We start from the raw sequence: 13444 nt of genomic DNA, 5'->3' as shown, positions 1-13444 counted from the left end.
ACGCCATGTCCCGCTCCGACTGGTTGGAGGCCAGGTCCTACGGGAGAAGACGGAGAGGTCTGACGCCAACCTCATCTGGTCTGGACGCCCCTCCTCTGCCGTTCCGGGCCCGCCTGCACCCAGCAGAGACCTCTTCACCGCTAAGTGCTGTTTCCTGCAGCCTCCAGACCTCCACGGAGCTGGGGAGGCGTCAGAGCCAGGGCCCAGGCCGGTGCCCACTGCCCCTGCGTCCCTCACCTGGGCCCGGGTCTCCTGCAGCTGCTTCAGCTCCTCCTGCAGCCGCTCGCACTGGGCCTGGAGCTGCTCCTCCCGGAGCTGAGCCCCCCGCGCCTCTCCCTGGGCGGCCTCCAGGGCCTCCTCCAGGCGCCGCCGCTCCAGCTCGCTCACGCTCGGCGCGGGGCCCGGCCAGCCTGCTGGCGGGGGAGAGGACACTGTCAGGCGGAGTCCAGCAGCTGGGCACCTCCACTGACTCCCAGAGCAACACAAAGAGAGAGAGGGGAGGCCTGCAGCAGGAGGGATCCGAGAGAGACAGCGAGAGGGCAGACAGCCAGAAGGAGAGATTAAGGACAGAGTGCCAGGAGGGGCTGAGCTGCTGTTTCTAACCTTCCTGGGGGCCAGGGGAAATAAGATGGCCCCCTGAAGGATCCCACCCCCCACCCTCCCCTCTCCCCGGCCAGACTCAAGTCTCTGAGCATCCTCAGGACCTCTCCTAATCACAACCTAAACCAGGCAGGGGACTCTGGTTTGGGGTGCCCTCTGCTGGCACCTATGAGAATTGCACGGGGGTAGCCAGGGTGGCGGGAGAGGGACCTAGATGGCAGAAATTGGGGGAAACAGTGGATGGGGTGAGGGAACAGGTGGTGAGGTGGGGTGATTGTGGGGGAAATGTAAAGCGTTATGTTATCACGGGGTGTTGACTACCTGAGAAGCAGGAGGTGCCCAAAGGCGTTGACATGGGGTTTGGCTTGGGGAGTTTGGTGTAGGGAGATTTAGGGGGAGCTGGGATCTCACCGTGACTCAAGCCAGAGCCCCCTCTCAGAGTCAGGTAGTGCAGGTCCAGGTCCGCACAGGGCGGGGCGGGGGCCGGCGGGGGGCTCAGGCTGGAGAACGCCGTGTCCTGCAGGCCTCGCTGCTGCTGCAGCTGCTGCTCCAAACCACAGATCTGCCGCAGGTGGGTCTCCACCAGGGCCCGCTGCGTGGGGAACAGGGGGGCCCCGGGAGCCCCCCAATTGCCATGTCTGAACAGCCATCACCCCAAATCGAGCAGGCCCCAGGTCACTCCACCCTCCAAGAGACCATGAGTTCGAGGGCTCCATCCCAGCACCTGCAGAGCGGATGTCTCTGGCTACTGCCCCTTCCCTGTTACTGACACAGGGACATCACAGGAAGCCCCCGCCCCTGTCCAGACAGGAGCGCGGTGACTTCCATTCGCATGTGTGACAAGCACTCCGGCTTCATCGACCTCCTCTGTGAGTTAGCGGCAACCACACCTGCCTCTTGGGTTTGTGATGAGGACGAAAACGAGTAACTATCTAAAGCACATGTGTCAAACACACGGCCCGCGGGCCAAATCCGTCCCGCCAGGCCTTGCGATGTGGCCCGCACCGCGCTGTCATCACTGCACTCCGCTGCGTTTCCATCACAATGACAGTTTATGACTGTTCAGTAAACCATTCGGCCCGCGATTTAGGCTGGATTTTAGATTTTGGCCCCTTCTCTGATTGAGTTCGACACCCCTAATCTAAAGAGTTAAGAGTGGCCAAAACCGGTTTAGCTCAGTGGATAGAGCATCAGCCTGCAGACTGAAAGGTCCCGGGTTCGATTCTGGTCAAGGGCCTGTACCTTGGTTGTGGGCACATCCCCAGTAGGAGGTGTGAAAGAGGCAGCTGATGGATGATTCTCTCTCATCGATGTTCCTAACTCTCTATCCATCTCTCTTCCTCTGTAAAAAAAAAACAGTGAAACAAATAAATAAATAAAGAGATAAGCGTGGTGCCTGGCACATAGCAGGTGCCGAGTGAGCGCTCTGATTATGAAAGCCAGGCATCCTCACGCTCAGGCCCACCACAGCTCAGTGAAGCTATCTGCCCGCTCTCCAGAGGAGGAATGCAGGCTCAGTGACGTGACCCAGGTGGCAGCTAGGAGCGGACAGAAACCATGCCTCCTGATTCTGACCCCTGCCCACTTGCTCACACACACACGGCCATATCCTGACCCAGAATCACACATGTGCCAAGACCTGTTCCAGCAGCCGCAGGCACTTCTGGTCCCCGCTGCCCTCACTGACAAAGCCTCCCAGGAGCCGTGCTGTGGGCCTAGGGGAGGCCCAGCAGGAGACTCAAACATACACGCAGAGCCACCATGTTCTACGGGGTCACTCACACAGTCTCCCCCCTCCCCTGACACTGCATGGTGGGTATGCGCACACTCACAACGGACAAGACACACGGCATGCACAGACACACACACAGGGTCGCAGAGGGGTACACACCCCGAGCACACTCACAGGGTGATGGCTGACACACACCCGGGTCACCCTCTCCCACCCCGGCTCCCTGGGCCTCACCATCTCCCCAAGCTCTGTCTCCAGGTCGTTCTTCTCCACACAGAGCTTCTCGTAAGCCTGGATCATCTCCCCGAGCTGCTCTTCCTGCTCCTTGTTCTTCTGCAACTGGAGGGGGCCCAGGGGGTTGGGGTGCACGCCAGTCAGGCCCCTCACTGACTCAGGGGCTGAGCAGTTCCCTGTGACCAGCCCGAAGGAGCATCCTGGCCATCCCTGCTCCAGGGGACAGGCCAGAGGCCGGCGGTGTGTGTGTGGGGGGGAGGAGGGGTCTGAAACGGACTGGGGCGAGCTTAGGGAAAGCACAGAAGCCTGCAAGGGGCTCACCTCACGCTGGAACTGGTTGAGCCGCTGCTGCAGGCTGACCTTCTCCACCTCCAGCAGAGAGCCATCCTTGATCTCATACAGGGAGAAGCCGTGCTCCTCTCCGAAGTTGTTGATCAGCGGCGGGTACTGTGGGCGGTGGGCAGGCCCTCAGGAGAGCTGGTGCCTGGCTCCCTGCCCAGGCTGCAGGCTCACTGTGCCCCTGCCCCATGGCCTGCCCCCGAGCACCTTCTCCAGCGGGATCTGCACATCCCAATGCCCGTGGGCCTGAGAGCGCCCCCACTCCCCGGACCTTCAGATCCCAGACCCGCCCCTCCGAAGCGCATCCCTCCTCATCGCTTCCTGATCGGCTCTGGGCTCTCAGCATTCCCACCCAAAGCAGCCACACCTCGCAGGGGGGACTCTCAAGTTTCACGAGTCTGTATCCTGCCCTCCCTTTTGGATCCCTGGAATCTCTGCTGATCCCCAATTCCTGCCATTAGCAGCCCCCACCCCACTCACAAACAGCCGGACCCCCATCGTCTCCGAGTTCTGACCTTGATCTCATAAACTTTGAGGCGGTGCCGAAGGGTGGCGTTCTCCCGCTCCAGGCCCCCCAGACGCTCCTTGATGTCGCCGTAGGCCGTGATGAGGGCGAAGTGGGAGGCGGAGCACATGTCTCCCCCCAGCGACGGGTCACCGGGAGCGTCCAGCCACACCTCACCCGGGCCCAGGGCTTCCTGGGTCAGGATACTGATGTCATCCTCAAACATGGACTCCATGGCGAGGGCCTGGGCTGCAGCACCCCTCGGGCCTCCTGGGGAAGCAGGAGACGAGACATGGTGGAGGGGTGGCCGGACGCTTGTCCCCTGACGCCCCTAGTCTTGGCCTGAGAGGCAGCCTGGTCCTGCCCCCCCACCCCCATCTCCCACAGCCCGGCTGGGCCCAGGTGAAGACCTGGGGGTGGGAAGCCAGGGGGAGGTGGCCAGTTGGGACACCTAGGCCGGTCTAGGCAGGGATGGGCTCCTTTTGGAACCCAGGGAACTGCAGAGACCTGCCTTCCTGGCCCCTTCTCCACCCCAGGCCTCCTTTCCCCAAATACCTCTCTGCCAAGTTCCTCATCCCGGGCCCTGGCACCCCTGGCTCCGCTCTAAGAAGGCTCCGTGCTCCTGGGAGGGCCAGCCCAGCACGGCCAGCACTTCCTCTGCGGCCCCCGCCCAGCTCCCCGGCTTCCTCCTGCAGGATCCCGGAGTTCAGGAAAAGGAAGTGCCTCCCCCCTCTCCGCCGGCCCGACCGTGGCAGCGCTCCAGGCCCTCCTCACCCCTGACCCGGGCCGCGGGAAGGCCTGGGAGCCGGCGGGGCGCACCGGGCCGGGCTGGCCCAGGTGACAGGACCCCACGCCCGCCCTGTGGGCGCGCAGGCGGCGGAATGGGAGCCGGGGAGGGGGCCGGGATGACTCAGGCTGGGAGGAGGCGAGGCGAGGGGTGCGCGTGTTTATGAATGTGTCTGCCGCCGGCGTGCGGGGGACGGTGTCTGTGAATGGGTGTAGGTGTGCTCACTCCGGAGCGCGTGGCGGGGCTGCGGGCGGGGGTCGGGCTGGAGCCGGGAAGCGGCCGTGCGTGTGTGTGTGTGTGAGCGCGTGTGCGCGCGTGTGTGCCTGCACGCGTGCGTGAGCGTGTGTGAGGGTGGGCACGCCTGGGTCACGTGAGGCACCATGGGAATGTCCGAGGCGCGCGCGCCGGAGCGCGTGTGTGCTTGTGTGTGTGCGTGTGTGTGTGTGTGTGTGTGTGTGTGTGCGCGCGCGGGAGAGGGCTGCCGGGTGCGAGTGCAGACGGCGGGGTTCGCGGCCCCCCAGGCCCCGCAGCGGGACCCGCCCCGCGCCGCCCCCCGGTTCCGTGCCAGGGACACGCGTGCGCCCGGGCCCGAGTCCGGAGTGTGTGCGCCCCACCTTTAACCCCTTCCTTCCAGGCCCGTCCCCCCCCCACCCGCCGCCAACCCCGCCGGCCGGCGCGCTCCACACCCGCACCCCGACCCCGGCCCGCCATCGCGGCCACCCGCCCCAGCCCGGGCGCAGGCCCCGGGCCGCCCGACCGCTCCCTTCCCCGCCGCCTCCCCTCCGCCGGCCCCGGCGGCCCCGCGAAGGGCGGATGGGGAGGGGGTGCTCCTCGGCCGGGCCCTCTGCGGCCCCTTTAAGAGCCGCCCTTTCACCCCCTGCGGCTCCGCGGGGCGGCCGGCGCCCTCCCTCTGCGGCCCGGCCGCGAGCCCCCTCCCCGCGCGGAGGGCCCGCGCCGGCCCCGGGCCAGGCAGGGGCGCGGGAGGCGGCGCGGCCTGGGGAGCGGGGAGCCGGGCCAGGGAGCCTGCGGGCGGCGGCGCGGGTCCTTCCCCCCCACCCGCCATCCGGGGCCGAGCGCCGGCCTCCGCCCCCTCCCGGCCCCCGCGCCCCCCGCGAGCGGCCCGGCGCTCCCCTCCCCTCCCCTCCCCGCCCGCTCCGCCGGGACTCACGGCCTCGCGGCTCCTGCTTGCGATCGCAGCGGCCCCCGCCGCCGGCGCCCTCCCCAGACGGGCACCGGTGCCCCCACCCCCTGGCACCGCGCTCGCTCGCGCCCTGTCGCCGCCGCCGGGTCCCTCCCCACCCCCAGCCCTCCCCCAGCCCCCCTCCCTCCCGCCCGCCCCGCTCCTCCTCCGCCGCCGCCGCCGCCGCCTCCTCCTCTCCGGCTGCTCCGCGTCCTCCAGCTGGGAAGGCCCCCCGGACCCCGCCGCCGCCGCCACGTGGCGAGAGGGGCGGCCGGCCCCCCGGTGCGGCCCGCCTGGCCGCGCGCCCGGCCCCCCGCCCGCCGCCCGCCGCCTCCAACGCAGAGCGGGGGCATCGCGGGCTGTGCCGGGGCCAGGGGCTGCTTTGATTTTGCTGCACCGTTTGGGGGAAAGTGAGGCTATTTGGAGGGGGCGGGGGGGTGTCTTTGCTCTTTGGAGAAGGAAAACATTGCACCTGCTCCGCATTGCTATGGGGCTCTGCTCTGTAAGACACACACACAGTCCAGGCGGGGAGAGGAGAGTTAAAGCAGGAACTTCTGCGGAAGACAGAGTGAACTAAGGAGGTCAAAGGTCCATTTAGGAAAGAACATATCACCCCCCCTTCCCCCCCCCCCGCCGTCCCCACACTCACACACATACACACACACTCACACATACTCACACATGCACAGTCCCCTTCCCCAACGCACAGAAGCATCCACAGGCAGCGAAATAAACAGATGTTACCCTTCCCACAAAGATTATCTCAGCTCTTGCCAAACTCCTGAGCAGGAGAGGCAAGTTTGGGGGTTTTGTTTGATTGTTTTTGCCACTTCCCCCCTGTGTGACCTTGGACAGTTACTTAGCCTTTCTGAACCAAGTTGGAGATGATCCCCCTGTGACCATGGGGGTGAGAGCTAAAACTAACCCGTGACGCTCAAGGTCGGCTGGGCTGCAGGTAGGGAATGATGGAGGGAGCTGGCGGACCCTGGTACAGGCGGCGGGCAGGGGCTCTGGGTAGGCCCAGCATTTAGCTGGGAGGAGGGTTCAGGCGGCCGGGGCCGGGGCCTGAGTCTGCCTTTCTGGCTCCTGACCGGTGGGGTGGAGGGTGAATCTGGGGTGAAGAGGAGGAAAGAAAAGATTTCTTGCGTGCTGTGAGCTTTGAGAAACAGCAGCAGCAACTGCCATCTTGCCCCACTGTAGGGAGAAGATTGGACTGAGGGGTGAGCTTCTCCCAGGAGAGCCAGCAGCGGCTTGGACTCCTTCTCTTCAAAAAAAGGGATTCTCACTGCTTTCCTCCCTCCTCCCCCTCCCCCTCCTCCTCCTCCTCCTTCTCCTCTTTCTCCCCGGGGTTCCTGAACAAGAAGGCAGGCCAGCCGCTTCTCTCTGGGCCACTAGCTTGCTCTGGGCCACGTGGGACAACCCATCTGCCCTCTGGGTATGAAGGCTACCAGCTGGGACATCTGTCACCCGGCTAATCCTGAAGGCTAGGCAGGTGTCACCCTCCTCAGTGCTGCCCAGGCTCTGTGCTGAAGCAGACCAGGTGAAAGACTGGAAGCGAGGCTGGAAGGGGTGGGGCTGTCATGAACGTGGGCTTGGCTACCAGCTGGACTTGGGGAACTGCCGGCCAGGCCCGCCCTCACCAGAAGGGGAGCACACTCTCTAGTGGCTGAGTTGACAGCCTTGATGCTACTGGACTGCTCAGGACACAGGCCCGAGTCCCAGCCAAATGGTTTATCCTGGCTTCTAAGCAGTTGGTAACAAAAGCCCTAGAGAGATTGAGCCTGTTTTATTATTATTTTAAAATGTATTTTTATTGATTTCAGAGAGGAAGAGACATAGAAACATCAATAATGAGAGACTCATTGATTGGCTGCCTCCCACACGCCCCTCACTAGGGACTGAGACTGCGACCCAGGCAGGCATATGCGCTGCCCGAGAATTGAACCGTGATTCATAGGTCGATGCCCAATCTGGCTGGGCAGATTAAGACTGTTTTAGGTGCCCCTGAAGTACCCTGTCCCCATCCCCAAGCTGGATCTCCAATCTGGACCCGATACCGTCACATTCCGAATGTTCCGGTTCTGTGGCTAAACAGGGCAGTTCTGAAAGCAGGGTCCATCTATTTTCATATCCCCACGTGCTTTGAGGCTACCTGCTCACTGTACATTCATTAATTCAGCCAACATTTATTTTGTTAGTGATTTCAGAGAGCCCTGACCGGTTTGGCTCAGTGGATGGAGCATCGGCCTGGGGACTGACGGGTTCCACGTTCGATTCCGGTCAAGGGCATGTACCTTGGTTGTGGGCACATCCCCGGTAAGGGATGTGCAGGAGGCAGCTAATGGGTGTTTCTCTCTCATCGATGTTTCTAACTTTCTATCCCTCTCCCTTCCCCTCTGTAAAAAATCAGAAAAAAAATATTTTTAAAAACTGATTTCAGAGAGAGAGAGAGAGAGAGAGAGAAACATCAGGGATGAGAGAGAATCATTGATTGCAAACCCTTCCACTGGGATGGAGCCCAAAACCTGGGCATGAGCCCTGAACAGAATCAAACTGTGACCTCCTGGTTCATGGGTTGACACTAAACCACTGAGCCACACTGGCTGGGCAGTTCAGCAAAGATTTTTTTAAAAATATATTTTATTGATTTTGTACAGAGAGGAAGGGAGAGAGATAGTTAGAAACATCGATGAGAGAGAGTCATCGATCTGCTGCCTCTTGCACACCCGCTACTGGGGATATGCCCGCAACCAAGGTACATGCCCTTGACCAGAATCGAACCCGGGAACTTTCAGTCCCCAAGCCGACGCTCTATCCATTGAGCCAAACCGGTTTCGGCAGCAAAGATTTCTTGAACCACTTATTAATAGGCTGGATGCTGAGAATACAGTGAGGAGCATGCCTCTGAAGGACAAACATGTCCTTTTTGCCCTCATGGAGCTTATATTCCAGTAGAGGAGTGAGATCGAAAAGATTAATAAGAGAAGAATTGGAGGGAGGGGGATCTGCTTTAGATAAAGTAGTCAAAGCAGGTTTCTCTGATGCGGTGACATTTAAGCTAAATCTTAAAGGGGAAGGAGTGCTCTGGGTTGAGTGAATAAATGAATGAAGCGGCGTGACTCCGGATTAGTTACTTCCCCTCTCGACCGGTTTCCTCACCTGGAAAAGCGGGGAGCCTGGTCTAAATTCCTTGTAAGTACCATAATATTATCAGGGCTCATCACGATGGAGGCAGAAATGGGAAAACCCAGGGCCATGGTCAAGGGGAAGTGAGGCAGGAGCTAAGGTGGGAGGGGAGAAGGGAATGCAGCAGACAGCTGGTCAGGCGAGAGTTGTAGACATTTCTAGAAGGCGTTCAGAGGCACAGTAAGAGAGGACCCGCCTCCACCAGGAACTGGTAGGAGAGACAACCCCGAAGCAGGGCCTGAGTCACCCCTGCGTGTCTCTCCCGGGGAGCCCCTGGGGAGGGACTATCTCCCGCTCCAGGACTCTTGCTCTGGAGAAAGACTGTCTTTCTGGTCCCACTCTTGCCTGAAGAGAGTAGGAGGAGATGGAGCTTGTTAGCAGCCGGCAAAGAGATGGAGTGGAAATGACTCAAATAGAACCAGGCAGGCAGGAACATGGATTAGACACATGTGACAATACAGGACCCGGGTGCCACCTTCGTCCTCCGGTTTTAGACCTTAGAAATTGGGGTTCGACGCAGAACCATTCTGGGACTGCAACTGCAGCTGCTGGTCTTCCATCAAACCAGAGGCTGTGCAGCAGAAAGACCTTAACTTCTTCACCAAATCCCCAGATTCCTTTGGAGGCAGCGTACTCCCGCTATCAAATTAGCCAGGTTTGCCTGGAAATTGTTTTAATAACTCTTTGTGCTTCGTGTTCTCCACAACCACATCCCTTTCTGCTATCTCCCAAACAGAATTAAAATATATATATATATATATATATATATATATATATATAATTATTACATTACAGTTTTGAATACTTATGAGGTATTGTCCATTAGAATGTGGACTTCATAGGATGGAGATTTTATTTGCTTCATTTCCTAGTGCCTTTTACAGTGCCTGGCACATACTCAGTAGTTCTCAATCAATTAATTCATGTGTGAGGCCCTGTGCTAAGAACTTCATGTGCATTTTTAAAAATATATTTTGTTGATTTTTTTACAGAGAGGGAGAGGGGTAGAGAGTCAGAAACACGGATGAGAAACATCTATCTGCTGCCTCCTGCACACCCCCCACCAGGGATGTGCCCGCAACCAAGGTACACGCCCTTGACTGGAATCCAACCTGGGACCTTTCAGTCCGCAGACCGACGCTCTATCCACTGAGCCAAAACATTCAGGGCTTCATGTGCATTTTCTTTCATTGGGATTCCTGTTTTATAGATGAGGAAACGGAGGACTAGAAAAGTTGAATTTCCCCAAGGTCATACTACTAAAACTGTACCATGTTTTGAAGGGCAGAGCTCAGAAAACAGCAGGCACTGCTTATTGCTAAGGAGAGCTTACTCATACAGAGCCATTTCTCATTCCTCTCTCCTTCAGGATGGTGACAGGCTGCCCCTCGGTGTCCAGAGCCCAGGCAGGGTGCCAAAGCGGAGATGTGCTTTCCTTTCAGAAAAGAAGGTACGTTTCACACCGAGGAAAGCTCAGCTCAGGGACGTGGGGCCTGCGGGCACCTGGGGAGAGAACAGCTCAGTCATGGGAGGCCTCCTGCCCACATAGGCTGCCCAGGGTCAGCTGACAGCACTGGGTAATGCAGACGGAGAGCTTACTCAGCAGCTCCATCCAACATGTATCCCATCCCCAGCCCTGGTTCCCAAGAGCTTCCAGCTCAGAGGGAAAGCAGCAGAAGTGCAGAAGGTGGTTCAGACCCCAATGACGAAGAAAGTGGATTTCATTCGACCCCGAATGGAGAGTCCGACAGTTGCCAACGGTTGACAGTGGACCTCATAATAGAATCAAGACAAAATGGCTTTGCTGTTTAATCACAAAACTTCATCCAGGGCTCTCTCTGCTTCACCACAAACTAAACTTTGGGAGCAGAGACCCTTCTGCTGCTCCTACCACGTGGCTATGCAACAGCCCAGTGGGAAAGCAGAGCCTGTGAAATCAGCCCTGCTTGCTAGCCCACGTGATTCTGGGCAAGGGTCTTAGCCTCTCTGGGCTTGTTTCCTTATCTGTGAAACGGGACGAGAATGTTGCCTTTGTTATAGTGGGGATCACTTTTATTACTATCGGCCTATGAGGCTTATTACTAGCCTGACACCTGCAAAAAAAAGGACACCATATAATGATTTAACTATTGACTAATCCTGTTCCCAGCCTTCCGGTTAACCCAAGGTTAACAGACGAGCCTGAAGACACCCAGCAAATGAGAAACGGGAGAGTAAGGGCCCAAGTCTTCTGAGGCCCTGCTGTTCCCGAGTTCCTGGATGCTCTGCCCTTCAAAGGCTGAAGCCATTCCAGAATCTCCCTGTACTGACATGCCATTAGTTCAGCAAATATTTATTGAAGGTCTACTATACCTCAGGTGCCGCTCCAGTCTGAAGATATGGCAATAAATAAGACAGCCAAGGTCACTGCATTAGGTAGCTTACATTATAGTTGGGAAAACTGGCAAAAAATCAGTAAGCAACAAATTTAAAATATACTTTTAAATCACATGTGTCAAACACAAGGCCCGCGGGCCAAATCCGTCCCGCCAGGCCTTGCAATGTGGCCCGCACCGCGCTGTCATCACTGCACTCCGCTGCGTTTCCATCACAATGACAGTTTATGACTGTTCAGTAAACCATTCGGCCCGCGATTTAGGCTGGATTTTAGATTTTGGCCCCTTCTCTGATTGAGTTCGACACCCCTATTTTAAATAGTCCTAGTAAGGAAATAGATGCATATTATCAATACGTACATGGGCCCTAGTATTTATATTGCTAAGATGCTGGTAGCATCAGTCTAAGGCAGTGGTCAGCAAACTCATTAGTCAACAGAGCCAAATATCAAGACTTGTGGGTGTGGCCAGGCCTGTAGCAGCAACAGCCAAGTCCAGAGCAACTGGGTTGGGAGCGGCAGTGACCAGACACGGAGCAGCTGGTTGTGGAACGAACCAGAGCAACAGAGGCCAGGCCCGGAGCAGCCTGGCCCAAAACAGCTCGCTCCTCACCTGCCCCTGCCCCACGGCTGCCTCTCAGACACGGTTGGAAACTTTTGCGGGAACTTGAGGGTCTGCTGAATCAAGTGATGAAGGCTTATATCTGGATGTGTTGAGTTAGTATAGTGCTGGGGTGTTGATCTGTGAGTGCCTTGGGTGGGGCCTGGATGAGGCTGGTTGTCCTATTTGGAAATGTCTTTTGTGTGAAGTGTATCATTGGGCATGTGGAGGTATTATTGATATGAGAAAATGCTAAGTAACAGATTTGCTATCTGAAAAGGGATTTACTATCGGGGAAAGGGAGGGAGGAAGAGACTGAACATAAACTGTGCACCAATGAATGAGGATGAGGGGGCAGAGGGTGGGGTGGGAACCTGGTGGAGGGGGGAAGAAACGAGGAACCTGTGTAATAATATGAACAATAAAGATTGATTTAAAAAAACAAACAAAAAAAAACCCAAAAAACAAATATCAAGACTTGTGTTTGAATTCAAGCTCCATGTGACCTTGGTTTGGTTTCAATCTTTCTGCCCCTCCTGTTCACTTCAGTAGTAAACAGGAATAGTGACTGTTCAAGTTGCCGAGAATCTAAATATATACTAAAAGCCTGAGAGACCATTATGGTGGAAAGACCAGAAAGACCAGTCACTATGATGCACACTGACCACCGGGAGGCAGATGCTCAATGCAGGACTGGTGGTCAGTGTGCTCTCACAGGGCCAGAGCCAGGCTCACAGCTGATGAGTGCAGCAGTGGTGGTGGTGGCAGCCCCTCAGAGACAGCGATAAGGAGCAGCAAGCAGGCGAGCGTTAAGGAGCAAGGGGTCCCGGAGGGACGAAAGAAGGTGCAGGCCAGGCTGAGAGAGACCCCTCCCCTCCCCACCCATGCATGAATTTCGTGCACCAGGCCTCTAGTTAAGATACAATAGAACAGCCTTGACTGGTGTGTTCATCATCCCACACAACAGTCACCAGTTTGATTCCTGGTCAGGGCATGCACAGAGGTTGTGGGTTTGATCCCTGGTCAGGGCGCATATGGGAGGCAACCAAGGTTTCTCTCTCTCCCTAAAATAAATTTAAAAAGCTATAATGGAACTAACAAAATCTCACTGTTTACTAGTACTATAAGCCTGGTGGAACTGTAACCTTATTCTGTGTTCTTTTTGAGTGTTTGCTGGGAAGCAGGTATATGGGAATGGGGGGTTATTGGAGAAATGGTGAAAAGGAAAAATCACATTTAGCAGGGAAAGGAATCTCTCCCTGCCATTTGATAATCAATTGATATAGTTTTTCCTTTTAAGTACTCCTTTACTGGAGAAATGTCCTTGGTTAATTACCATCACTCAGGATTTAATGCAGTCTGATTAGAATTACAAGTTACCTCTGTAACAGAGTAATCTCAAAATTGGACATAAAAACATTAGAACTTTTGTTTATATTTACTTTTTGATTAACTGGTCTTTAATTCTATTTTTGTTATGATTATACAACATATGGGTACAGTAGTACAGGTATAGAATTTATAAACAGTTGAGAGTAGGCATGATCAAAATTTGACAAATGTGTGCATCTAGAAAAGGTAAATGGCTATATGGAAGCTAAGGTAGAAGTAAAGTTAGCCCTCATTTTATTTGCCTGACGTAAACTAATCAAGTGAGTATTTCCACAAAATGGCCTGCAGGTGCCACTAAGCTCCTAAGCAGCAGGGTGAAGGACCCAGTTTCTAAATCCCAAGTTAATGTTCTTCTCTCCACAAGTTTCTGGGGCAAAAGTGGAAGTAGAAATTAAATACATGTTGCAGCCTAAGTAAAAAGCCAACCTTTGTGACGAGCCTTTTAGCAGCCCAGATCACTAACCTGGAAAATATGCATGAGGCCAATCTTCAGCAGTTTCACAGTCCGAACAGG

At 56.5% G+C, this 13444-nt stretch overlaps 1 protein-coding gene across 1 annotated transcript in view; it reads right to left on the bottom strand.

Moving 5' to 3' along the window:
- Positions 1-5509, bottom strand: part of TBKBP1 (TBK1 binding protein 1) — a 17570-nt gene extending 12061 nt beyond the window's left edge. Inside the window, exons 1-7 of the mRNA XM_045570831.1 lie at positions 5366-5509; positions 3421-3680; positions 2888-3013; positions 2567-2671; positions 1012-1192; positions 238-410; positions 1-37 (exon numbers count right to left, since the gene is read on the bottom strand). The exon at positions 1-37 is cut by the window's left edge and continues 25 nt beyond it. Coding sequence (XP_045426787.1) covers positions 1-37; positions 238-410; positions 1012-1192; positions 2567-2671; positions 2888-3013; positions 3421-3645 — 847 coding nt within the window. The 5' untranslated portion in view covers positions 3646-3680; positions 5366-5509. The remainder of the gene's footprint in view (positions 38-237; positions 411-1011; positions 1193-2566; positions 2672-2887; positions 3014-3420; positions 3681-5365) is intronic.
- Positions 5510-13444: the final 7935 nt, after the last annotated feature.

This window comes from Pipistrellus kuhlii, unplaced genomic scaffold (genome assembly GCF_014108245.1).
Source record: "Pipistrellus kuhlii isolate mPipKuh1 unplaced genomic scaffold, mPipKuh1.p scaffold_m20_p_37, whole genome shotgun sequence".
In the NCBI taxonomy this organism is placed as follows: domain Eukaryota; kingdom Metazoa; phylum Chordata; class Mammalia; order Chiroptera; family Vespertilionidae; genus Pipistrellus; species Pipistrellus kuhlii.
This window is presented reverse-complemented; position numbering and strand designations above follow the sequence as displayed.